The following is a 25,401-nucleotide window of genomic DNA, read 5'->3' as shown; positions in this document are numbered from 1 at the left end:
CCATAATGACCACCAACGTGAGGTACACTTGGTTCTTACAGTTCTTATAACTTAATAAGCTTATAACTTTCTCAGCTTTATGCATTACTCTTATTAACTTGATTAGGGTAGGTCAAAGTCATTAAAATGTAGTCACCTCTGGATGTATCAGCAAATGATAATCCCAGAACCAACAAAACTCAGACCCCGAGTGTGCAGGGCTTGCTGAGATACCGCCAGCCTGTGGGGGTCTGTCTAGCATCCTTCGGGTAACCTCCCTCTGTATCCTTTCACCAAACTGGACCGATGAGTCCAGCAGTCACCAAAGAGCAGGTTTTAGTAGGGAGAAAGAGAAACTCCTAAGATTCCCACATATGGAGATATAAAATAGATCACCAATCCTTGAAAAGGGATTTTTTGACAACATGATAAAAGGTAAAGTAATCCCTATCTGTCTTCATAAGTTAAAAGGGGGGAGGGGGGCAAGATGGCAGAAGAGTAAGACGCGGAGATCACCTTCCTTCCCACAGATACAGCAGAAATACATCTACACGTGGAACTGCTCCTACAGAACACCCACTGAATGCTGGCAGAAGACGTCAGACCTCCCAAAAGCTTTATTTTATTTTATTTTCTCCTCTTTCTTTCTTTCTATTTTTTTCTCCCTTTTATTCTGAGCCATGTGGATGAAAGGCTCTTGGTGCTCCAGCCAGGCATCAGGGCTGTGCCTCTGAGGTGGGAGAGCCAACTTCAGGACAGTGGTCCACAAGAGACCTCCCAGCTCCACGTAATACCAAACGGCAAAAATCTCTCAGAGATCTCCATCTCAACATCAAGACCCAGCTTCATTCAATGACCAGCAAGCTACAGTGCTGGACACCCTAAGCCAAACAACTAGCAAGACAGGAACACAGCCCCATCCATTAGCAGAGAGGCTGCCTAAAATCATAATAAGGCCACAGACACCCCAAAACACACCACCAGACGTGGACGTGCCCACCAGAAAGACAAGATCCAACCTCATCCACCAGGACACAGGCACTAGTCCCCTCCACCAGGAAGCCTACACAACCCACTGAACCAACCTTAGCCACTGGGGACAGATACCAAAAACAACGGGAACTACGAACCTACAGCCTGTGAAAAGGAGACCCCAAACATAGTAAGATAAGCAAAATGAGAAGACAAAAAAACACACAGCAGGTGAAGGAGCAGGGTCAAAACACACCAGACCTAACAAATGAAGAGGAAATAGGCAGTCTACCTGAAAAAGAATTCAGAATAATGATAGTAAAGATGATCCAAAATCTTGGAAATAGAATAGACAAAATGCAAGAAACATTTAACAAGGACGTAGAAGAACTAAAGAGGAACCAAGCAACGATGAAAAACACAATAAATGAAATTAAAAATACTCTAGACGGGATCAATAGCAGAATAACTGAGGCAGAAGAACGGATAAGTGACCTGGAAGATAAAATAGTGGAAATAACTACTGCAGAGCAGAATAAAGAAAAAAGAATGAAAAGAACTGAGGACAGTCTCAGAGACCTCTGGGACAACATTAAATGCACCAACATTCGAATTATAGGGGTCCCAGAAGAAGAAGAGAAAAAGAAAGGGACTGAGAAAATATTTGAAGAGATTATAGTTGAAAACTTCCCTAATATGGGAAAGGAAATAGTTAATCAAGTCCTGGAAGCACAGAGAGTCCCATACAGGATAAATCCAAGGAGAAACGCGCCAAGACACATATTAATCAAACTATCAAAAATTAAATATAAAGAAAACATACTAAAAGTAGCAAGGGAAAAACAACAAATAACACACAAGGGAATCCCCATAAGGTTAACAGCCGATCTTTCAGCAGAAACTCTGCAAGCCAGAAGGGAGTGGCAGGATATACTTAAAGTGATGAAGGAGAAAAACCTACAACCAAGGTTACTCTACCCAGCAAGGATCTCATTCAGATGTGATGGAGAAATTAAAACCTTTACAGACAAGCAAAAGCTGAGAGAGTTCAGCACCACCAAACCAGCTTTACAACAAATGCTAAAGGAACTTCTCTAGGCAGGAAATACAAGAGAAGGAAAACACCTACAATAACAAACCCAAAATATTTAAGAAAATGGGAATAGGTACATACATATCGATAATTACCTTAAATGTAAATGGATTAAATGCTCCCACCAAAAGACACAGGCTGGCTGAATGGATACAAAAACAAGACCCATATATATGCTGTCTACAAGAGACCCACTTCAGACCTAGAGACACATACAGACTGAAAGTGAGGGGATGGAAAAAGATATTCCATGCAAATGGAAATCAAAAGAAAGCTGGAGTAGTAATTCTCATATCAGACAAAATAGACTTTAAAATAAAGACTATAACAAGAGACAAAGAAGGACACTATATAATGATCAAGGGATCGATCCAAGAGGAAGGTATAACAATTGTAAATATTTATGCACCCAACATAGGAGCACCTCAATACATAAGGCAAATACTAACAGCCATAAGAGGGGAAATCGACAGTAACACAATCATAGTAGGGGACTTTAACACCCCACTTTCACCAATGGACAGATCATCCGAAATGAAAATAAATCAGGAAACACAAGCTTTAAATGATACATTAAACAAGATGGACTTAATTGATATTTATAGGACATTCCACCCAAAAACAACAGAATACACATTTTTCTCAAGTGCTCATGGAACATTCTCCAGGATAGATCACATCTTGGGTCACAAATCAAGCCTTGGTAAATTTAAGAAAATTGAAATCGTATCAAGTATCTTTTCCGACCACAACGCTATGAGACTAGATATCAATTACAGGAAAAGATCTGTAAAAAATACAAACACATGGAGGCTACACAATACACTACTTAATAACGAAGTGATCACTGAAGAAATCAAAGGGGAAATCAAAAAATACCTAGAAACAAATGACAGTGGAGATACTACGACCCAAAACCTATGGGATGCAGCAAAAGCAGTTCTAAGAAGGAAGTTTATAGCAATACAAGCCTACATCAAGAAAAAGGAAACATCTCGAATAAACAACCTAACCTTGCACCTAAAGCAATTAGAGAAAGAAGAACAAAAAAACCCCAAAGCCAGCAGAAGGAAAGAAATTATAAAGATCAGGTCAGAAATAAATGAAAAAGAAATGAAGGAAACAATAGCAAAAATCAATGAAACTAAAAGCTGGTTCTTCGAGAAGATAAACAAAATTGATAAACCACTAGCCAGACTCATCAAGAGAAAAAGGGAGAAGACTCAAATCAATAGAATTAGAAATGAAAAAGGAGAAGTAACCACTGACACTGCAGAAATACAAACGATCATGAGAGATTACTACAAGCAACTCTATGCCAATAAAATGGACAACCTGGAAGAAATGGACAGATTCTTAGATATGCACAACCTGCTGAGACTGAACCAGGAAGAAATAGAAGATATGAACAGACCAATCACAAGCACTGAAATTGAAACTGTGATTAAAAATCTTCCAACAAACAAAAGCCCAGGACACGATGGCTTCACAGGCGAATTCTATCAAACATTTAGAGAAGAGCTAACACCTATCCTTCTCAAACTCTTCCAAAATATTGCAGAGGGAGGAACACTCCCCAACTCATTCTATGAGGTCACCATCACCCTGATGCCAAAACCAGACAAAGATGTCACAAAGAAAGAAAACTACAGGCCAATATCACTGATGAACATAGATGCAAAAATCCTCAACAAAATACTAGCAAACAGAATCCAACAGCACATTAAAAGGATTATACACCATGATCAAGTGGGGTTTATTACAAGAATGCAAGGATTCTTCAATATACGCAAATCAATCAACGTGATACATCAATATTAACAAATTGAAGGAAAAAAACCATATGATCATCTCAATAGATGCAGAGAAAGCTTTCGACAAAATTCAACACCCATTTATGATAAAAGCCCTGCAGAAAGTAGGCATAGAGGGAACTTTCCTCAACATAATATAGGCCATATACGACAAACCCACAGCCAACACTGTCCTCAATGGTGAAAAACTGAAAACATTTCCACTAAGATCAGGAATAAGACAAGGTTGCCCACTCTCACCGCTATTATTCAACATAGTTTTGGAAGTGTTAGCCACAGCAATCAGAGAAGACAAAGAAATAAAAGGAATACAAATTGGAAAAGAAGAAGTAAAGCTGTCCCTGTTTGCAGATGACATGATATTATACATAGAGAATCCTAAAGATGCTACCAGAAAACTACTAGAGCTAATCAATGAATTTGGTAAAGTAGCAGGATACAAAATTAATGCACAGAAATCTCTTGCATTCCTATATACTAATGATGAAAAATCTGAAAGTGAAATTAAGAAAACACTCCCGTTTACCATTGCAACAAAAAGAATAAAATATCTAGGAATAAACCTACCTAAGGAGACAAAAGACCTGTATGCAGAAAATTATAGGACACTGATGAAAGAAATTAAAGATGATACAAATAGATGGAGAGATATACCATGTTCTTGGATTGGAAGAATCAACATTGTGAAAATGACTCTACTACCCAAAGCAATCTACAGATTCAATGCAATCCCTATCAAACTACCAATGGCGTTTTTCACAGAACTAGAACAAAAAATTTCACAATTTGTATGGAGACACAAAAGACCCCGAATAGCCAAAGCAATCTTGAGAACGAAAAATGGAGCTGGAGGAATCAGGCTCCCTGACTTCAGACTATATTACAAAGCTACAGTAATCAAGACAGTTTGGTACTGGCACAAAAACAGAAATATAGATCAATGGAACAGGATAGAAAGCCCAGAGATAAACCCACGCACATATGGTCACCTTATCTTCGATAAAGGAGGCAAGCATATACAGTGGAGAAAAGACAGCCTCTTCAATAAGTGGTGCTGGGAAAATTGGACAGGTACATGTAAAAGTATGAAATTAGAACACTCCCTGACACCATACACAAAAATAAACTCAAAATGGATTAAAGACCTAAGTGTAAGGCCAGACACTATAAAACTCTTAGAGGAAAATATAGGCAGAACACTCTATGACATACATCACAGCAAGATCCTTTTTGACCCACCTCCTAGAGAAATGGAAATAAAAACAAAAATAAACAAATGGGACCTAATGAAACTTAAAAGCTTTTGCACAGCAAAGGAAACCATAAACAAGACCAAAAGACAACCCTCAGAATGGGAGAAAATATTTGCAAATGAAGCAACTGACAAAGGATTAATCTCCAAGATTTACAAGCAGCTCATGCAGCTCAATAACAAACAAACAAACAACCCAATCCAAAAATGGGCAGAAGACCTTAATAGACATTTCTCCAAAGAAGATATACAGATGGCCAACAGACTCATGAAATAATGCTCAACATCATTAATCATTAGAGAAGTGCAAATCAAAACTACAATGAGATATCATCTCACACCGGTCAGAATGGCCATCATCAAAAAATCTACAAACAATAAATGCTGGAGAGGGTGTGGAGAAAAGGGAACACTCTTGCACTGTTGGTGGGAATGTAAATTGATACAGCCACTATGGAGAACAGTATGGAGGTTCCTTAAAAAACTAAAAATAGAACTACCATATGACCCAGCAATCCCACTACTGGGCATATACCCTGAGAAAACCATAGCTCAAAAAGAGTCATGTACCAAAATGTTCATTGCAGCTCTATTTACAATAGCTAGGACATGGAAGCAACCTAAGTGTCCATCATCAGATGAATGGATAAAGAAGATGTGGCACATATATACAATGGAATATTACTCAGCCATAAAAAGAAATGAAATGGAGTTATTTGTAATGAGGTGGATGGAGTTAGAGTGTGTCATACAGAGTGAAGTAAGTCAGAAAGAGAAAAACAAATACAGTATGCTAACACATATATATGGAATCTAAGAAAAAAAAAAAAAAAAGGTCATGAAGAACCTAGTGGCAAGACGGGAATAAAGACACAGACCTACTAGAGAATGGACTTGAGGGTATGGGGAGGGGGTGGGGTGAGATGTGACAGGGTGAGAGAGTGTCATGGACATATATACACTACCAAATGTAAAATAGATAGCTAGTGGGAAGCAGCTGCATAGCATAGGGAGATCAGCTCGGTGCTTTGTGACCACCTAGAGGGGTGGGATAGGGAGGGTGGGAGGGAGGGAGATGCAAGAGGGAAGAGATATGGGAACATCTGTATATGTATAACTGATTCACTTTGTTATAAAGCAGAAACTAACACACCATTGTAAAGCAATTATACTCCAATAAAGATGTTTAAAAAAAAAAAAAAAGTTAAAAGGGGGAGGTGTGTGTCCTCAGGGCATTTCCAATGATGACATCAGTCTTTGGATTAAGACCAATTCTGAGGGGAGGTATGTGTGTCCATTTATCATGCTTAAGTTAGTGATAGGAGCTTGAATGCCTCTACTAGAAAATCACTCTGCTCAGGATTGATTGTTCACACCATGAATTAGATTCTTGCTTCTCCTCTTTCCTGTCGACTTTCTATCAGGGGTCAAGGAAGATGACAATCAAATATAAATGCTGCTTTTTTTCTAGAGGGCCTGTTAAGTTGGTGAATAAGGAAGTTGAAATTAATGACTAAAAGTGATTTATGGATGATGCTAGATTTCAGTTCTGCTGTTGTTTTTTTCAACCATACTGATTTCCATACTGGATTGTCAAGACTCACTGGTAAATAATTTGATCCAATTCTGTTTTTTTTTTGTTTTTTTTAAAAAATTATTTATTTATTTATTTAGGCTGCACCAGGTCTTAGTTGTGGCGTGCATGCGGGATCTAGTTCCCCGACCAGGGATCGAACCCAGGCCCCCTGCACTGGGAGCTTGCATTCTCACCCACTGGACCACCAGGGAAGTCCCAATTCTGATGTCATGAGGGAATTTAAACACTTCTCTCAAAGGTAATATTTAAGAATCATCTTTGTCACAAAGTTTTATTTAGCTATAGAACTAGAAATAGTGTATAGGGCCAGAATGGGTTCAACTAATTTGAGCCATCAGCTAGTCCTACCATGAATACAGTAGGCAGAAAAATTGGAAGGATTATCTCAAGGCATACTTCTCAATAAATACTTCCTTCTTCTCACGGTGATGCAATTTTTATACAGCACACAGACATAAGAAGTGGAAAATAAATGGCTCATCTTAGGTATAACCTTTCTTTATAAGAACAAATAAGATTTAAATTTAAATGCTCTCAAATATTTTTCAAACTATCATTCATATAATTAAAATATTTCAATGATATTATTTAAACTATTATATATGTTCAACTTGTGCTAGAGGAGACATATACATTTAACCCCAAATATTAATGTTTTATAAAGACATATAAATGACTCTTAAAATTACTATTTCAATATCTGTTAGGACCTTTGTTTTTCACCTACGAGAGAAAGTTAATGCCCAAGGAAGAAAAAAAAAATCTAACTTCTTACCTCTTTGTAGTTAACAGTCCTATCCTGAAGGTGGAGAAACTCCAGAGCTCTGTGACCTGAGAGAAATAAATACATAAATCAATTAAATTCAACTATAACTGAAAACAGAACTTCCTAGAGATCATTTTAAAAGGAAAATATATAATTTTGTGGTTGTAACTGTCAAGGAAGTGGGAAATGAAAGTTAACTTTGTACTAGTAATTTTCATTAGCTATAATTAGATTCAAACAATATTAATATTGTTATAATACAAATCAAAATTGCATGATGATTTAAAGTTTCTACTTAACTAGCTCGTATGACCTTGGGTAAGTTACTTAACCTCTCCAGGCCTCAGTTCCCACCTACGTAAAATTAAGTAAATAACATCCACCTTACAGGTTTGTTAAGAGAATCACAGAAAATAAATGCTAAGTGAGGAGCTCATGGCAGACACATGGCAGGAACTTAATAAACAGAAGTTGTCATCATCAGATTTTGCTTCAACAGCCCACTGGGGTAGATAAACCCAAGTAGGAAATACAACACAGGGCCTAAACCATGGACTGAATCAGTGTCCCTCAAGTGTTTCCTCATCACTGGACTACTTTAGAAGGACAAAAAAAGTCTCAAAAGACGCCTGCTCCACCCACACGCCCACACCCATAAGATACGCGCACCCACACCCTGAATCTCCTTAGAATCAATAGGAAGACGAACACTAATTATGAAGAGACAGTCAAAGGTGATACCTTATTTCTACTGGAAGTCACATCCAATTTTTTTTTTAATTCATACAACAAAAATATAGCCACTACCATATTATAAGCATTTATACCATAAGAGAGACAAGGTCACAGCCCACACAAATAACCTGTATATAGGATTCCAGTGATTTATAAACCCAAATCACTGAGTGAGGCCAATTCTAATAAATTAACTCACATAAATGTCAACCATCCACACAGGCCCTACATAAGAGGTGAAAACAAGAACCAAGATATTTATGAAATCTAAGTTATTAGTAAATAAGTGTTGTTTTAATCGCCTTTTATATAAAAATATTCAGTGTGCAGATTAGGAGTTGCCTTCAATTATGTCCACATAAACGTTTATTATTTTTTATTACATGTTTTATATTGAGCATAATTAGATTAATATATATTAACATATTATTAGCACTTTTGTTTTGCAACTACTGAATAAACATAAGGAATTATCTGATTTTTAAAAATTTTTAGATTTCATGTCTAATTTTTAAAATATAAAGATTAAAAACTTGAATATTCCCACTTATATTTGTTCCTCTTTGGCCCACTGCTATAATTTCAGCAATTTCATTTTCAGAGAACTTAGATGTGCAAAATAATTTAGAATTCATTAAGAAGTTCAGCCCCCTCGTTTTGCAGAAGAGGAAGAGAGAGAGAAAGTGAATTGTTCAGAGTCACCCATGTAGTTTACATTAGAGCTGGTACTAGAACCTAGGTCCAATTTCCTTTTCCACTGTCTCCTGACTCCCTTTTAGCAATAGATGTTTGTTGTTTTAAATAAATTTATTTTGTTTATTTATTTTTGGCTGCATTGGGTCTTCGTTGCTGCGCATGGGCTTTTCTCTAGTTGCCGTGAGCGGAGGCTACTCTTCGTTGCGGTGCGCGGGCTTCTCATTGCGTTGGCTTCTCTTGTTGCGGAGCACAGGCTCTAGGCGCGCGGGCTTCAGTAGTTGTGGCTCGCGGGCTCTAGAGCGCAGGCTCAGTAGTTGTGGTGCACAGGCTTAGTTGCTCCGTGGCATGTGAGATCTTCCCAGACCAGGGCTCGAACCTGTGTCCCCTGCAATGGCAGGCAGATTCTTAACCACTGCGCCACCAGGGAAGCCCAGCAATAGAAGTTTAATGGAAAGAACACTGGACCAGCTGTCAGGATATGTAATTCTTGACCAGGTCACTAACAAGTGAGCTGTGAAAACTCCCTGGGATCAGTTTCCTCTGCTGTAAAATAAAGGAACTGGACTCAGTGACCTCTAGTGTCCTTTCAAATCATAGAATTCTGTGATAATATAGTTCTTGCCCAGCTGAGCTCAATAGTCTAAGTCTGTTTTGCATTGATAAATTTTCATATTTTATTTGTAATCTTGTTCTGCTTTGAATCTTCTGGAAGTAGCATAACTATAAAATATTGTTACTGTTTTTATCTAAAGAGTTAAAAAACATTACAAATACATTTTGTCCAAGAAACAACTTTTTGTGTTACCATTTACCTATATCCAGGTAACTCAGCCTTCACCCCTGAGCTCATAGGCACTAGCTTGCTGTACCCCTGTGTTCCCCAAATCCTGCCATCATTCTGGGCATTTCTAGTGCCAGGGACCATTCCTTGCCCTCCCTAAAGCCAACCATCTTTAAAGCCACTTGACTTAGGGGACCCACTCCCGTGGCCACACATGGTCCTTTACACATACTTGGAAACGTAAAAACAAGCATAAATTCCTCACTCCTACCATATTCTACCCGTCTTTCTCCTCTCCCACTGTCAGTTCTTCTGCTTCATGGGAACCCCGAGTTTATCCAGTTCCTATTTCCCCACGCGGAGAAACAGCCAGGGACCAAGTGACCAAAGAGGCTTCCTGCTCCTCCACGGACCTCACCCCAATAGTCAATCCCCAATCCTGGATCACTCCATCTCTGGCTTTGTCTTCTCCACTGCCCCACGGCTCAGTGCAGCAGGGAAACTCATTATCAATACACGGGTTAGACTTTAAATCCCTTCCTTAACATTTCTGACAGATATACTGTCCTTAATACCATGACAAGGGGTTGGCACTTACCTATTTCTATGTGTGTTGAAATGCCACACGGTGAACTTCTAGGGCAGAGGGAGCCCAGTGCAATCAGCACTCCTGACCAGAATCTGAAAGTAGACATGCTCTCATTACTCCCTGCTCCTATGGTGACGAGAAATGCTCAGAGCTGCGGCAGCACGGAGTCTGAAATCCTGGCCCAGACCCACACTGCTCTCCCGCTAAGCAGGTCACTGACACGGGAAACCCAGCCTCATTTCAAAATAATATCATTTTCTAGTGAAGTCAACTGTTTAACTACTGTTTAACTTCACCAGAACAGCAAACAAACTCCACCTGGGAAAGAAAAAAGCGATAAACTGAAATCTAAATGCCTCCAGGTGGTGCATTCCCATCTTCTGACCCCAGATTCCCCTGGATTTCTTTTTAACATGAAATCTGGACGGAGACACAAGCAAAGTTGTCTCCAAATATTCTTTGCTTTCTTTAAAAAAAAAAAAAAAAAGACTCACCTGTCTCTATTGATAATCAGTATATTGGACCACCTCACCTTACAAGAGCTGATTTCTCTTGCATCTTTCCACACGTACATCTGGTTACCCTGTTTCCTTAGCCTCTGAAGCCACAAGTGCTGGGAAAGCTTTTATGATGGTCAGCTGGAACCAGCTTCTCTTTCAGTATCTGGTGACAAATTATGACACTTGTGTGAGATTACACAGCTGCAACCACTCCTGGTCTTTTTATCTCTGGCTATTCTTATAGGGCTTATCCAGAGCCTGCTGCCTGGTCAGATTCCTGCAGCCCAAACAAAGATGCCGATACCACTGTCGGTGGGTGGGGAGTGGAGGGGCAAGTGGGGAGAGACAGATTTAGGACCAAGAAAGAAGGATTCAGAAAATGCTAGGTTCAGAATACACCTGACAAAGTATCCAATCTATAGCACTTAACCCATGGGAAACATTAGGTTTAACTCTTCATAGAAATGATGGTGATCTTAAAGCTCGAATTATGCATATTATACCTTAAAAACAAGAAAGGAGATTTTAAAAGAGTGGGAGGACACGGTATTCCTTCTCAGGTTAGCCAAACAGAAGAGAAGAATAGAAGATGGGATGATTTGAGACCCTTAGGTGTCTGCCAAGTTTCGTCTGTAACCCTAACTCTGCATCTGCAAAGCCCCAAGGAAAGGAATCCTAGAGCTCTCCCTCAACCCTGACGGCATGAGGCCCCGCTGCTCCTGACTGTTTGTAGGTCAGAGGCCATAAGCTGATGTGTTTTGGTTGACAAATAGGGTGTTTTATAAATTTAGGCCAACTTTTTTTTTAATGGGGAAAATCCACATAGAAACCTAGGTTTCTACCTCTCTTTAAAAGAACAAAACAAAAAACTGTCTACATGAACTGACATTCCCATGTGATGTGACCATCAGCTGGAGCTGAAGAGCCAGCAGTCTCCCCTCCACAGACAGAGGGTGCCCTCCCCACGTCCTCCAGCCCTCACCACACACACAACGTGTACAGGTTGCCATGCCCCTCTGGCCATCAGAGGCCATAGAGTTTGCTCCCCTCTCACTCCGGGCTTTCCAAAGCCTGCAAGTGAGGGGGAGGCAATTATAACTTAGGGCTCTGGTAAGCCCAGAAGACCCAGGAGTATTCAATGAATGACAACAGTAAAGGGTTGCAAAGGGTCGACAGGGAAAATGTAACACTGCCTGAAGACAATATCTAATCAGATTTAATAAAACAAACCTATCCAAAAAGCACCAGAGAAAGAAATGGGTTCAGGGTTCAGTAACTAAGCCATATTAATGCCAAATTTCTCATTACATATATTTTTTGTGTTTAAGATTCAGAATGACTTAATTTTAGGTATGTAATAGAAAGGGAGGGAATTATTTTCTTAGGCAGTACAGTGTGATGGTTATGAGATAGGGCCTTTGTAGGACAATGCTGCTTGTAACAAAGATATGACTTTTAAAGGAAAGTTAAAATAGAGCTGGCAATATTAAGAAAACTACCTGACAAAGGTGTACGGAATTGTTTTTCTTTCCACCCCACGCCCTCTTTTCCTAATACAGGTGGCTTTGTTATAAAATAGACATCATGAGTCTACCATTTAGAGCTTTTCTGGAAATAGAGACACAAGCTGAGAAGTAAACATGCAGGTATATTAAGGAATGAGTGGGGAGATACAGGCTTGAGAGCCACAAGGCCTTGGGTTTCATTTGGGTCCCTGTTCTGCTACCTTCTATTGGGGTGACCTTGGGCAAGTTACTAAAAGTTTCTTTGCCTCAGTTTCCTTACTTATAAAATTATCCATAAAAATGGGGATGATAATAATGCCTACCATATAGGGTTGCCGTGAAGATCAGATGAGTATATAGGTAACATGCTTAAAAGAGACCGGTATACAGTAAGTGTTTAATGAATGTTAACTATTATCATTCAAAAGAAATGTTCCCTTTCTAAAAGATGCACCTTAGACTTCTATTGAGTAACTATATTCCATATTGAATTTAAAAATAAAAACTTTACACTCAGATATACAGTAATATACCTTTTATAACAATTTAGATTTGTGTATGAAGCCAACACAGGGTAGGGCTTTTGAAGTGAAGGTGGGTCTCCTTGTGCAGTTAAATGAGATACAATTTTGAGGTCCAGAAACTTTTGAGATAAAGCAGACAATTTCAGCTCGCTTCTGCACAGTCTAATATGTTGCTGTCATCATAGTGCCCTTATAGTGAATGGGAGAGAGGATGGAGAAAGTGAGAATTAGATGTGGAGGTGCTCAGGACAGGGGAAAGCCAAGGGGAAAGGAAGAAAGGTCCCTGTCCGCTGGTGGTTTTATCCTTTTAAGCCCTGGTGAACACAACCGGCCAGCTCTGGGCGGGGAGGCATCAGGGCAGCCTAGAAGCAAGCCCGGAACCAGGAGGGACTTTTTCCCACGCTAAATGGGAGCTCGCAAAGAGCACAGAACAGTGAGCTGGGGAGAAGGGCAGGGGACATGGTGAATTTCCTAGGCCCTGGGCACTTCTGCCTTGGTTGGCGTGGGGGGGGAGGGTCCCTTCCTTCATAAAAATAAACAAATTTTTTAAAAATCACATTTTGCATCTGCATTGGTATAAAGGTTAATATGTTAATACTGAATGTAAAAGCTTATTTTTTTATTCTGATTTTATAAGAAGGTCAACATTTTTGTGTTCCCCTAAAAGTCCTATGGGCCCTAGGCAGAGTGGGCACCGTTTGAAATAGAACCTTGAAAAAATAAGCAGAGTAATTTTGGATCGAGAGAGGCAGCCACAGCGGACTTCACTTTTCTGGGGCTTAGTTTTTGCTCAGCAGAATGGATTTCCCCAACTCTTAGAAATCAACTATCCGTAGAGCTCCCTCTGCAGGCAGTAGGTGGAAGCACACCAGCTCCCCGGTCCCGAATGTGATACCCAACCAGCTGTGGTCTCCATCAGGACTGCCTCTCACCTCCCAATTCCTTCAATAGAACACAGAACCAAAAAGTGAACCCACTCACACAAAAGGTTAAACTCTATTTAATTAAGTGCTACTCCCATTTCTGCCAAATGTGACTGACTCAAGACTGAGTGACAGTGACTCAGCAAAAACCAAAGTCAAAATGTAAAGTACCGCCTCAGCCTTTTGCAAATAAAAATCTAGAAAGGTGAAGAGCCCACAGGCTCTGCAAAAGCCAGCAAGAGACTCTCCACTCAGGAGAGATACAGAAGGGGAGTTTTTTGAGACTAGTGAGCCAATCAACACATAGAGTTAGGCTTCATTTGAACCCACAAATTCCGAGTATAGGCCTGCTAGTTTTATTTTTATCCTCGTTGTAGTTGAGGTTTCCTTGCTACTTCTGGGGTTTTAGGCCAAGTCGAATTGTGATTACACCTTGGTTGATTGATTTTGACAAAATGGTCCCACTGACTAGTAGGTGGCCTAACTTTAGTCTTACTAGTTGTTTGAACCAGGGCGGCTAGCATGGCTTTGAACACTGCTGAATTTAACGTACTGAGTAATGCTGTGCTGAGCATTATACGTTAAATCACAACAAACCTATGGGGTAGGTATTGTGCCACTCTACAAAGGAAAGGAAGGTTAAATAACTTGTAGAAGGTCACACAGCTTGCCAACAACAGATTCTGAGCTTAGATCCAAGTCTGTTCGTCTCCAAAGGCGCTTATATCATGGGCACCCCTGCTCCCAGTTAATGGAGAGAACACTTAGACACACACCCAGAAAACCATCCAGGCAGCAGAACGGTGGACCACACCGCACCCCCTCGGAGAACCCTCGCCCCAAATCCTAAGTGCACAGGAGCTATGGCAATAAAGAATCGTGATCATGTCCTCAGAAGCTGGGGCAGACACCAGCATATCCATGGGCCAAGCACCAATTCCGGTGGCGGGGGAATACCAGTTTGGGGAAGTGGTGGGGAGAGGGAGCGGTTCTCTTGCAGCGGTTGAGGGGCTAAGGAAAAGTTACAGACAAACGAGAGGGACAAAGGTGATGGTCCAAAGGTGACAAAGGCGGTCCTCAGGTGCCTCTCCCAGCGACCCTTCCCAGGTCGCGCAGGAAGCCAAGCCGCCCGGCGCTCAGGGTTAAGGTTCCGAGTGCGCGGAGATGCAGAGCTAAGAGCGCGGGGAGAGGGCGCTGCTCCGCGTCTCGGCCACCCTCAGCCCGCGTCCGCCGCCACCCTGCGCGTCCCCGCCGCCGCCGCCGCCGCCGCCGCCTGGATCCCTGCACTCGGGTGCGCACGCTCGCTTGCCTGCTTCCTGCCGCCGCCGCCGCCGCCGCCGCCTGGGCCATGGCGACTTGTTTTCGGCTGCGGAGCTGCCTGGCCCTGCACCTCCCGCGGACGCCTCCCAGCCGGGTCCTGCGCCCCCGCGCCGACTACCCGGTGGCCCGGATTCGCGGCTACGCCCGGGGCCCGGCGCGCCTTTCCTCGGCCCTGCTGCGCACCGACGGCTTCGTGGGCGGCAGCTGGCTCTCGGCCGCCGCCACCTTCCCCGTGCACGACCCGGCCAGCGGCGCCGAGCTGGGCTTGGTGGCCGACTGCGGGGTACCCGAGGCCCGCGCCGCCGTGCGTGCCGCCTACGAGGCCTTCTGCAGCTGGAGGGGCGTCTCGGCCAAGGTGAGTGCGCGCCGGGTCCAGGGGGCGATCGGGCTTTGCCCTCTAGTGAAACCAGCCGTGTCACCACCCCCTCCCCAGTGCTCCGGGATACACCACGCGGAAAGTCATGGTAACAAGAAAAGAGATGGTCAACAAGTCAGTTTGGAGCGTCGGCTTTATGCCAAGCCCTGTGCCGGCGTGAGGGGGCATAGCCCCGGCCTCAAGCCTCATAAAGTATCCAGTAGGTGAGGCAGAACACCAACGTGCAAATACAAGCGAGCAGGCCGAGCAGGCCGGTGCGTGCGTGTATGTGTGTTGGGGGTGGAGGGCGGGAAGGGTCAGGGAAGGTGAGAGCACGAGTGACTTCAGAGCATCTGAAGCACCTCCCCGGCTGCTTCCGTGGTCCACGAGGAGGCTGGTAGTGAGCGCCCCGGGCTCGAGTCACGAACTCGGCAGTGGAGAGAACTGGGGAGAAGAATCGGGCAGGGGACGGGACCAGTCCAGGACCAGTCTCCAGGTTTGGGGCCTGATTAGAGAGCTCCATCTATTAACTGACATAGAGAACAGTGGAGAACTGGGGGTGCGGGATGGGGGCTGTTAGAGCATTTATCATGTGACACCTGGAGTCAGCCCAGTGAAGTGACTGTTCACCCTGTCCTTCGGCATCCTCCCTCTGAAGGAAGATACAAATCCAACAATAAGGTCCAAGTACCCGAGGGAGTCGTAGCTTTCATTCATCCATTAGAGATTGTCTGGGCAACTGCTATGCCAGGCACTGTGGGAGGTGCTTGCGATACAGAAATCAACAAAAGAAAGATTCCTGCCCTCTTGGAGTTCACCTGGGGGTGAGGGGTGGGAGGGGAGTTCTAACCTGTAAACAAGACATAGCTAAACAAATATGTTAGAAGTGATGGATGCTATGAAGGAGAAAAAGGTAGAGAAGGAAGGCTAAGAGGATCAGAGGCCAGAGAAAAGGGGCAAAGATGCAAAATAAGTAGTGTGGGCAGGTGTACTGGTTTGCTAGGGCCGCCATAAGAGAGTATCACAGAGGTCTAGGTGGCTTAAACAATAGGAATTTCTGGTCTTAAAGTTCTGGAAGCCAGAAATCTGCTATCCAGGTGTGGGCAGGGTTGGTTTCCTCTGAGGCCTCTCTCTCTTTGGTTTGTAGATGGCCGTCTTCCCCCATCTCCACATGCTCCTCCCTCTGAACTTGTCAGTGTCCTAGTCTCTTCTTGTGAAGACACTAGTTATATTGGGTTAGGATCCACCCTAATGACCTCATTTAACCTTAATAATCTTTCAGGACCCTATCTCCAAATGCAGTCACATTCTAGGGTACTGGGGGGTTATATGAATTGGGGGGGACCCTATAACATCAGGGTAGGCCTCATTGAGGACATGAGATGCAAAGACCAAAGGAGGCGAGGGAATTCAGCTGGAGCAAAAATCCTGAGTCAGGGGCATGCCTGACACAGGTGTAGATCAGCAAGGAGGCCCGTGTGCTGAGAGTCTTAGGAGGAGGGTGCTGGATCCAGTGGGCTACGGAGCTATTTTAAGGACTAAGTGGGGTTTTACTGCATGTGAGGCGGGGCTCCACTTCAAAGGGTTTCAGTCTATTCACAGTGCCGTGAATAGACTGAAGGTGGGGGGGCAATGGTGGAAGCCCAGAGGGCTAGGAGGCTGTGGCAGTGATTCATGTGGGAGATGCTGATGGGCCTGCACTAGGGTGGGAGCCGTTCAGGCGGTGAGGAGCGTTCTGATAAAGGATATATTTTGAAGGTAGAGGCAACTGGATTCCCTGACAGATTATTACAGAAGAGGTGTGAGAGAAAGACAGGATGGAATGATGACCCCAGGGCTTTTGGCCAGAGCCACTGGAAGGAAGGAGTAACTATCCACTGAGACAGGAAGGGGGTGAGAGGAGCAGCATTGGGGCGAGACATCGGAGCTCAGCTTTGGACACATTGAGTCTGAGATGACCGTTAGTCACCAAGTGAGGGTGTTAAGTAGGATTGGCTACGTGAGTCAGGAGAGGGAGGCCTGAACTAGATACAACACGCATGTGCGCTTACAGCTGTGGGAACGGCGAGCTTACAGGAAGGGTGGGCATCGAGGCTGAGCCCTGGGCCCTCTGCCGTTGTTTTGGAGCCCCACCAGGGCCCGCAGCCTCAAGCCTGCCGTGCAGGGGTGTTACATGTGCCCTGGAGCTCTTCCAGGTGCAGTCAGGTGGTCTTCCCTGGGGCTTCTTGAAAGGACCTTGGAGCATCTTACTAAGGAAGTGGTGGGACCGGCTTTCTAAGGAAGCTGGGTCCACCTCTGCAGCTTGGACGGTGGGGCGCAAACGCAGCTTGTAAAGCAGCTTTCTTGCCCCGAGGCCTCTGCTGCTCGCCCCGCTGCCCCCAGCTAGTTTCCGCTTCCCTCTCTAGGCCCACTCACGTCCCGCCATTCCTGGGGTCTGGCTCGTGTATTATTTCTGCCACGGCACCCGTTGGACCACACAGCCTTCCATCACTCTCCCCTGAACCTGTAGCGTGGCCCGTACCCTTGTCTCACCCTTCCCCTTGACATCTTTTGCATTACTTCACGTCCTTCTTTTCACGCGTTTTATGACCTCCTTTCTCAACCTTGTGAACTCCTGGAGTTCAGGGAAAGATGGTTACTGACGCGTTTACTGACTGCCTTATAAGCTGATGCATTACTTTCTTGTGGCCTGCTGTAACGAATCACCCCACACTCAGGGACTTAACAAAACACAACAACAGAAACTTATTCTTACAGTTCTGGAGGTCAGAAGTCCAAAATGGGTTTGCAGGCCTGCATTCCTTCAGGAACTCTAGGGCTTTCCTTGCCTTTTCAAGCTTCTAGAAGCCGCCCACAGTCTGTGGTCTGTGGCCCCAGAGCACTCCAACCTCCACCTCTGTATCACATCTCCTACTCTGCCTCTGACCCGCCTCTCTCCCTCTTATAGTCATCCTTGTGGTTACATTGGGCCCACCTGGGTAATTCAGGATCATCTCCTTACCGCAGGGTCCTTAATCACGTCGGCAGAATCTTTTGCCTTGTAAAGTAATATGTTCACAGGTTCCAGGGATTAGGATGAGGACCTCTTTGAGGGCCGTTATTGTGCCTTACACAGCTGAGTACTGTTCTTGGTGCTTCACGTGTGTTTTGTTTAGTCCTTTCAATGGCCCTGTGAGGTAGATAGTTGAGCCATGCTGTTCATGAGGAAACTGGCTTACAGAGGCTCCTAGTTCTGTAACTTCACTCTTGCTCAAGTGGAGGGTCTGGGATTTGAGCCCCACGTTACTCCATCCACCACCAGCCTCCCCAGGCCCCTGTCTGAGTCTTGCACACTTACTCAGCTCCTTACAAAGGCTGGAGTAGTTTCCTGGGGCTGGCGTCACGGAGTACCACAAACTTGGTGGTTTAAACCACAGAAATGTGTCATCTCAGTTCTGGAGGCAAGAAGCCTGAAATCAAGGTGTCGGCAGGGTTGGTTTCTTCTGAGAGCTCTGAGGGAAGGAACGGTTCCAGGCCTCTCTCCTTGGCTTATAGATGGCCGTCTTCTCCCTGTGTCTCTGTGTCATCTTCCCTCTGTGCGTGCTTCTCTCTTGTCCAAATTTCCCCTTTTTACAAGGACATCAGTCATAGTGCGTTAGGGCCCATCCTGTTGACCTTGTCTTAACTTGATGACCTCTGTCAAGACCCCATCTCCCCATCTCTGAGGTGCTGGGAATTGGGACTCCAACACACCTTTTTTGGGCAGGCGCAACTAACCCATAACACGGGCCGCGCACACTGAGGGCAGTTTGTGGCCTCTGCTGGTTTCTGTGTTCAGACTGGACCTTGGGTTTTCTGCCAGCAAGCAGAATCTGCTTTTTATTCTTACCATTCTCATGCTGTTCCATGTTCTTCTCCCATTCTCTCTCAGACTATGTGTGGTGCTCTATTCCTTGCGGGCCATTTACTCATATTTCATTTTTTTCTCTAAGCCGGGCCTCCTAGATTTTAGTCTTTCCTTTCTTACCCAGAATAAGTCACAGCACACAGGCCTACAGTCATCAGATGCTTAACCAGTATTGCACAGAGTGAGGGTGAAATTACTGTAGCAATACTGTTTTAAGAGCTGTCAATGCCTGTTCTCTGGGGGTTTGAGATTCAGAAGACTTCATCTCAACAACACCCTTGAGAGCTAAGATAACGAAGCTTATTAGCTTATCCAAAATAGGGAAGGGAAAGAACCCAGAGAAAGATGGTTAGTGGTGTTTACAGTCTCAGGCTCCCTGCTCATGAGTGGAATGAGAAAATAATTTAAATCTTAACACCTGCTGGATGGATTAGGATGACAGAATGACAAACCAGGTTTGCTCGTTGCTGTGGGCAACCTTTCAGGCAGGTAGGAATAAACCAAAGATTCTCCTTTGCTTCGGATACACCTGTTCGGATGCAGGAAGCCAGAGCTCGGGGGCACATCTTCCTTCAGGGCACCTCTGTGTGGCCTGGTTGACCTGGATTCTCTGGGCCCCCTTTTTTTTTATGGTTGTATATGAGTTCCTTTAAAAAAATTTTTTTAAGAAACCATTTCTTCCATAATATACTTAATAATCCAATTTATTCGTTCATCCTTTTATCTTTGGAAATTTAAAAAAATTGTGATAAAATGTACATAACATAAAATTTACCATTTTAGCCATTTGCAAGTGTACCGTTCGGCGGCATCAAGTACATCCACGGTGTTGTGCCTGGGCCCTCTTCCTAAGTGTGCAAAACCCCTTCAGATGCCTTACACACCCTGCAACCTCCACCCCAATCTGTGGGACAAATTTCACTAGCCAGTGAGTCGTTAAAATAAAGAACTATACTTGAGGACATTGTGTTGAGTGAAATAAGCCAGTCACGGGACAAAGGCTGTATGATTCTACCTATATAAGATACCTAGAGTAGTCAAGTTCATAGAGACAGAAAGTAGAATGGTGGTTGTCAGAGGCTGCGGGGAGTGGAGAGTTATTGTTTAACAGGTACAGAGGCTCCGTTCTGCAAGATGAAAAGCATTCCGGAGATGGATGGTGGTGACTGTTGCACAGCACTGCGAATGTGCTTAATGCCACTGAACTGCTTACTTAAAAATGATTAAGATGGCAAATTTTATGTTATGCGTATTTCACTGCAATTGAACATAACTTTTTTTTAAAGTAAGGAACTATACCTTAGTGTGGTGAAATTCAAGTTATTCATATTTACCATAAATAATAACAGCTGTTCCACAGAACTTCTTTCTCTCTTACAAATTATGACTCCGCACACCTTGTTAGATGCAACTTGAAATTGGATCTTTGTTATCACTTATCAAAGAAAGATCTGTACACCTGAAACAAATATAACGTATGTCAATTATACCTCAATTAAAAAAAAGGAAAGGTTAATGTATGTCTCCCCAAGAATGAGACCACACAGCAAATATTTTAGGAAACTGAAGATTATTTAATAGTCTCTCTTACACTTGGCATTTTACTATTTATTTTTTAATTCTTTTTCAGGAGAGGAGTTCTTTACTTCGGAAATGGTACGACCTAATGATACAAAATAAGGATGACCTTGCCAAGATAATCACAGCTGAAAGTGTAAGTTCAGGACCCTAACTTACTACCTGAAGAAATTGTCCAGGAGTTCTTAGACTGAAGCATGGGGAAGCCTCTAACTTCAGTGCTGTAGCTAAAGAAAACGTGAATTCCTTGCCTAATGATCAGATATCAGCTAATTCTTATTTTGGGCACAAAATTAAGTCAGGCACGCCTATTTAATAATATGCAAGAAATAGATTTTGAGTGGAACTATGTGAATACTGCTTTTCCACCATTCCAGGTTTTTAGCGTGTGACTGCTTTGATTGATTTTTTCATGTTGTTTTTGTACATTTTCAAAGGTACCAGTTTTTTGGTTGCTCTAATAAATTACTTTCCACCGTTCACAACATTTAGAAGATATTAGAAGGAAAAAAAATTGAAGAGGCAGTTCTAGGTGCCCCCTCCTAATTGTAAACATACTGAGAATGCAGATGAGGATTGTGGCTCAGGGTGGTCTTGAAATCGTTAGGTGTCATTTCGGGGGGCTCCAAGGAGCCTGGTCCTTTATGTCTCAGCACAGAAACAATTCAACGAGAGGCAAAGTGATAGATGAGAAGTGATTTAGGACTTCCCTGGTGGCACAGGGGTTAAGAATCCGCCTGCCAATGCAGGGGACACGGGTTCGAGCCCTGGTCCAGGAAGATCCCACATGCCACGGAGCAACTAACTCCATGTGCCACAACTACTGAGCCTGCGCTCTAGAGCCCACGAACCACAACTACTGAGCCCACGTGCCACAACTGCTGAAGCCCGTGTGCCTAGAGCCCGTGCTCTGCAGCAAGAGAAGCCACCACAATGAGAAGCCCATGCACTGCAACGAAGAGTAGCCCCCGCTCGCCTCAACTAGAGAAAGCCCGTGTGCAGCAACAAAGACCCAACACAACCATAAATAAATAAATATATAAATTTATTTCTTTTTTTAAGTGATTTATTAGAATAGGTTGCTTGTGAGGCTTACAAGCAGGCAGGCAAGCATTGTGCTGCCCCAAGTACTTAGTGGGTTACATTTTTATAATCAAAGGAAGAGAGGGGAGGGGGAGAAGACCTTCTTTGTCTTTCTTGAGTAGGTATCACGCTCCTGTCATCGGCTCCGCCTCCACTTTGGGCTTTTTGTCCCTACATGGTCAGGCCAGGACTGTCATGGCACTTTGGAAAAATTATTTCAGGTCTCACTACAATGAGGGTCTTTCACTTTGAAATGTCCTTTCCATAAATGATTTTTGTGTGTGCACAGAGCATGTGCTGGGGGTCATTAACTTGATGACACCACCGGGCAGCTTGTAGGTCTCATGCCACCACTGTTTTATTGTATTGGGGCATGTCTCATGCTTCTGTTGTATAATTTTGTTGCTAATCAAGTTAGCTTGATTTTGTTGTTAAGCAAGCCAATCTGGCTTTGATGCTAAGCGACTTGTTCGGCTTTATGAGTCAAGCAAGCCCACATTGTTTCAGGATTTTCCCATTACTTTCTTGAGTGATCATTAACCTTACTGTGGTCTCCCAAAGCCCCCTAAAAATCCCTCTCTATCTACAGTCCCCTAATGGGGTTTCTAAGCTGACTATTGATTATCCTACTCAATGCCTATCAGCCTGGCAGGCTTCCTTCCATCACCATTTGTGATTCTGCTTTCTAAGACACACTGAGGTTAGTGTTGACTTAAAATATATTCACAACCTAAAAGTTGAGAGTTTTGTTTTATTCGGCGGGAATTTTTAGGACTTCAAGCCCGGGAGGCAGCATCTCAAGTAACCCTGAGAGAACTGCTCTGAGGAGGAGAAGTGCAGAGCCAGGTTATACAGAAGTTTTGCAACAAAGAGCAGGTAGTCTGAATGTCAAAAGATTATTGTAAAGAAAACCAGATCCCAAGTTAGGAATTTAGGGCTTTTCTTTGTATGGGAAGATGCAAGAGTCTGGGCTCACTGAAATCATTTCTTTGATATGCACCTCAGCTCTCTGGGGCCAGTATCCTGTGTTTTCACATCCTGAGTTCACTCAGGGCTCACCAGCTCACATTGGAGGGCTGCAAATCGCTGATGACTGTGACATCCTTTGTTTACTGATGTGGCAGGAAATATTCCATTCCTCATTAGAAATTTCTCAACTACCCTGTGGGTGTTGTAATGGGAGACTTTTCTGCTCTGCTTGCATCCTTGAAGAATTTAGAAACTCAGAATCATGCTTTCATTATTAGAAGGTAATGAGTGTGTCCTTTTCTGATTTAATTTAGGGAAAGCCACTAAAGGAGGCACAGGGAGAAATTCTCTATTCTGCAAATTTCCTGGAGTGGTTTTCAGAGGAAGCCCGCCGCATTTACGGAGACATTATCTACACCCCAGCAAAAGAAAAACGGGGCCTGGTCCTCAAGCAGCCCCTCGGTGTGGCCGCAGTCATCACCCCAGTATGTGGCAGGATCTGCAAGATCTTAGGGGAGGAGGTTGAGTGGGGTTTGAGCAGGTGTGCTCATCCTGTTAGCTCTGTCACCTGTTCTTGGCTTCCTGATGCCATTGCTGCATGTGGAGGTGTGTTTCCTGGTCCTCTGTGATAGGTGTGAGAGGTGTGGTGGTGGCCAGGGGGCATTTCTAATGCCTGCAGAAGGGGGATGACCCACTGGAGGACCCAGGGGCTCCTCTGACTTAGCATAAAGGCTTCTTCTTGGCATTGCCTAGTACATCTGAAAAGATCTTCTGGTATTTATCATTTTTTAAAAAGACTTAAGATTTGACAATTTTTAAATGTGCTACAGTTTTGAGAAAATTTTATGCTTAATTTATGGTTATCATCAACAGCAAAGTATTTATGTATCTACCAGCAGGCACTGGGCCAGGTTCTGAAAGTAAAAGGCTAAAAAATAAGATATTGTGTCTGCCTGGATAGGGCTGCAGTATACTTGCGGGGCACCCAGCTTTCTCTACATGAACTGCCTTTCTTGGGTCCACCTTCTAGATCCCCTATTAACTTCTCTACAATGTCTGCCAGCTGGTCTCAAGACTGCTTATCTTTCCCTGCTCACCATAGTTACAGAGAACTGCCCCCCTCAAGGCCTAGACTGACCAGGTTTGACTCAGAGCCGACTCTCCACTAGCTGTGTGACCTTGAGCAAATTACTTAACTGCTCTGTCTCACTTTGTCCAAACCTGCAAATGAGGAGAAAAATACCAACCTCATTGGGTTGTGATGAGGATTTAATTAATTATAGTTTAAAAGTGCTTAGAACAGTGCCTGGGACAGAATAAGCACTATATGAGTTTTTGCTGAAATAAAACATTGTTACTATAGATACACAGTTGTGTACAGAGAGCTATCTATAAATATATAGAGAGAGGAAAGTAATATATCATCTACCATTTTCAAAATCACCTTTGCTAATATTTTCCCCCACAGGGTCAGCAAACTACAGCCCTCAGGCCAAATCCAGCCTGCTGCCTGTGTTTGTAAATAAAGTTTTATTGAGACAGAGCCACGCCCATTCATATACATACTGTATTGTCTGTGATCTTGAGTCCTCGTGACAGAAACTGGACATCGCACAACGCCTAAAATTTTTACTACTCGGCCCCTTACAGAGAAAGTTGGCTGTCCCCAGCGTAGATGATTTTGTACTGTTTTAAACTCTGAAGATGTTTCCTGTCTCTATGAGCCTTTGTCTCCCCAGTCCCTGCAGTCAGCAGGTACCAGGTGTTCTAAGAGCTCACCTGTGCAAGAAGAGCTCTGCCAGGCAGTTGTGCACTGGGATTTGCTTGCTGACTTCCCAACCTGCCTGCCTTTGGACCAGGGGGCAGTCCTTCCTCTCACTTACCTCCTCTTTCTTCTGATCCAGTGGAATTTCCCCAGCGCCATGATCACGAGGAAGGTGGGGGCCGCCCTGGCAGCAGGCTGCACGGTGGTGGTGAAACCTGCCGAGGACACGCCCTTCTCTGCCCTGGCCTTGGCCGCGGTGAGCCTCTCTGCACAGAGTCCAAAAAAAGGATGTTACCTGGGACAGAAGGAAAGACTTTGGAAACCTCCTTCTTTGCCTGCGTCTCCTGTTTGATGGTGTTGTGTTTTAATTCACTAGCCATTATTTTAACCCAGATGATGTTCTTTTTAGACAAAAATAACAGATGGGGGAGTTTTCTGTCATCTGTAGGCAATGTATTGTTTAGGCTACCCTAAAAATGATATCTAGCCATCATTTTTATTAAGTCATAGTAATGTGACTAAAATGTGGGCATCTCTCAGATTCAGGGCACCTCTTATCTACCGTTCCCTTCTCCAGCTCAGTCTGCATCAGTCAGATCTTGTTCTTCTGTTTAAAACCCTCTAATAGCTTCTCATGTCTCTCAGAGTAAGATTCAGGCTTCCTGCAGTGGCCTTCACTTTTTTTAAATTGGGAATGTTTGATGAGTTTCTTCTATTCT

At 43.5% G+C, this 25,401-nt stretch overlaps 2 protein-coding genes across 10 annotated transcripts in view; one reads left to right on the top strand and one right to left on the bottom strand.

Moving 5' to 3' along the window:
* Positions 1-24,921, bottom strand: part of GPLD1 (glycosylphosphatidylinositol specific phospholipase D1) — a 68,631-nt gene extending 43,710 nt beyond the window's left edge. For 2 of the 8 annotated variants that reach the window (XM_082346345.1, XM_082346346.1), the window contains exons 1-4: positions 12,813-14,788; positions 10,807-10,937; positions 10,284-10,366; positions 7,483-7,538 (exon numbers count right to left, since the gene is read on the bottom strand). In XM_082346345.1, the coding sequence (XP_082202471.1) occupies positions 7,483-7,538; positions 10,284-10,366; positions 10,807-10,832 (165 nt within the window). In that variant the 5' untranslated portion in view covers positions 10,833-10,937; positions 12,813-14,788. Of the gene's footprint in view, positions 1-7,482; positions 9,290-10,283; positions 10,938-12,812; positions 14,789-15,035; positions 15,174-24,800 lie in introns of those variants that run through there. The other 6 variants (XM_082346341.1, XM_082346340.1, XM_082346343.1 and 3 more) reach the window with 6 other exon arrangements.
* The window catches only part of ALDH5A1 (aldehyde dehydrogenase 5 family member A1), a gene marked incomplete at its 5' end in the record, with an annotated part of 29,719 nt that continues 19,392 nt past the window's right edge, over positions 15,075-25,401 (top strand). For both annotated transcript variants that reach the window (XM_082346399.1, XM_082346398.1), the window contains 4 exons: positions 15,075-15,401; positions 20,918-21,001; positions 23,232-23,402; positions 24,822-24,938. In XM_082346399.1, coding sequence (XP_082202525.1) covers positions 15,075-15,401; positions 20,918-21,001; positions 23,232-23,402; positions 24,822-24,938 — 699 coding nt within the window. The remainder of the gene's footprint in view (positions 15,402-20,917; positions 21,002-23,231; positions 23,403-24,821; positions 24,939-25,401) is intronic.

Source organism: Balaenoptera borealis, assembly GCF_965194805.1.
Source record: "Balaenoptera borealis genome assembly, chromosome: 12".
Lineage (NCBI taxonomy): Eukaryota > Metazoa > Chordata > Mammalia > Artiodactyla > Balaenopteridae > Balaenoptera > Balaenoptera borealis.
The sequence above is the reverse complement of the archived record's forward strand: the minus strand, read 5'-3'. Positions and strand labels throughout refer to the sequence as shown.